A 1489-nucleotide genomic window follows, 5' to 3' on the forward strand; every position below is an offset into this window, starting at 1 on the left:
AGCAATGCAGGACAATTATGTTTTCCTTTCATCAAAAGCATCTGATTCGGGGCACCTGGGTGACTCAGTTAGTTAAGTGTCGACTCCTGATTTCGGCTCAGGTCATGATCTCACAGTCTGTGAGTTCGAGCCCCGCGTGGGGCTCTGCGCTGACAGCACTGAGCCTGCTTGGGATTCTCTGTCTTCCTCTCTCTCTGCCTCTCCCTCTCTCTTTCAAAAATGAATTAAGAAAAAAAATATTTAAAAAAGTAGTTGATTAGAAATACAAAAAACAGAAAAACTGGTTTACTCCAAAACAAAGTCTTCCTGGTCATTCTCTTTGGGAGGCTACATTTTTTGACTGTACCAGGGATACATTTTAATGATGTTTAGTTTTTAGGGAAAACAGCAGTGTATTTCAAATCTGCCCATTGAGACCAAGTGGTAACTTGCCCGTTTGGTAACGCGTGGCATGTGAAGCTACGAATCGTGAGCTTCAACCAAGAGTGCTGTAAATACACACAGACACACGTGGTGTCGCCAGAACGGAAGTACATTACCTGCCCCTTGCTTCACGACAGGAGCGNTGGCTTCTTGGGTCTCTGAAAAATTAATCAAAATGATAACACATGAGAGTGCTGGCAAGCCTGGCCCGTCACATAAGGACCTCAGACAGAGTTTTCTAGATGTAGTTTGGACAGACCACAGAAGCTCTCCAAATAATTGAGCAATACTCTCTCCAGGGATGTCAGGTTTTGGCACCTTTAAACCAAGATTAAAATAAATTCGGTCTGCAAAACAAAACTCTGATGGACAAATGCAATACCATTTCCTCCTTTCTAAATTTGTAACAGCCTTCTGGAAAAGCACGGCTCAGCAAAAATGGCCTGAAACCAGCAAGCACAATGGTCCTCCTACGCTGAAACCGCATTTGCAATTAAGATTTAATCTGCTGAATAACCAAGTGATTCAGGAGAGTCACTGGGACAGCTCGAAATCAGATCTGCTCCGGATGTGGGACCTTCAGCAAATGCAGGCCAAGGGGCCGGGTACGGTTCTAAGCCTTCAGCGCCTTCTGACCCCAAGGCTGGTGGCCCATTTGTGAGGCTCCCCCCACAGAACAGTTGTACCCTGGAAACGGGAATGGAGCTTTCTTTTTTTGCCACAATTTGTTTTTCCCTCACAACCTGTCACCCTGTAGGTGACGAGGCAGCAATGCAATCAGTGGCATCCATCCCTGAACCAGTTCCAGGATCGACCGTAGGAGAAAGATGGTCAGGCTGGATTTGGCAAATGGTTCAGGGGCCACGAATCCAGCCAGGGCACAATTCTTGGACGCCCTTCTTAGAGACGGGGGCCAGAGGCGAGAAGAGAAGAGAACCATCTCGATGTCGAAATCATTAAGAAAAGATGGAAACAGGGACGGTTTGAGAATATGATCCAAGTTGCTATTCATGCCTTTTCTGGGCTTCACATACCGATGATTTTCAAACAGTTGCACAAACTCTCT

The 1489-nt window shown here is 46.0% G+C and overlaps 1 protein-coding gene across 6 annotated transcripts in view; it reads right to left on the reverse strand.

Annotated features, from left to right (window-relative positions):
* Positions 1-1489, reverse strand: part of SH3KBP1 (SH3 domain containing kinase binding protein 1) — a 281170-nt gene that overhangs the window by 53356 nt on the left and 226325 nt on the right. For all 6 annotated transcript variants that reach the window (XM_077770448.1, XM_077770238.1, XM_077770366.1 and 3 more), the window contains one exon: positions 540-572. In XM_077770448.1, coding sequence (XP_077626574.1) covers positions 540-572 — 33 coding nt within the window. The remainder of the gene's footprint in view (positions 1-539; positions 573-1489) is intronic.

This window comes from Crocuta crocuta, unplaced genomic scaffold (genome assembly GCF_008692635.1).
Source record: "Crocuta crocuta isolate KB4526 unplaced genomic scaffold, BGI_CrCroc_1.0 scaffold312, whole genome shotgun sequence".
In the NCBI taxonomy this organism is placed as follows: domain Eukaryota; kingdom Metazoa; phylum Chordata; class Mammalia; order Carnivora; family Hyaenidae; genus Crocuta; species Crocuta crocuta.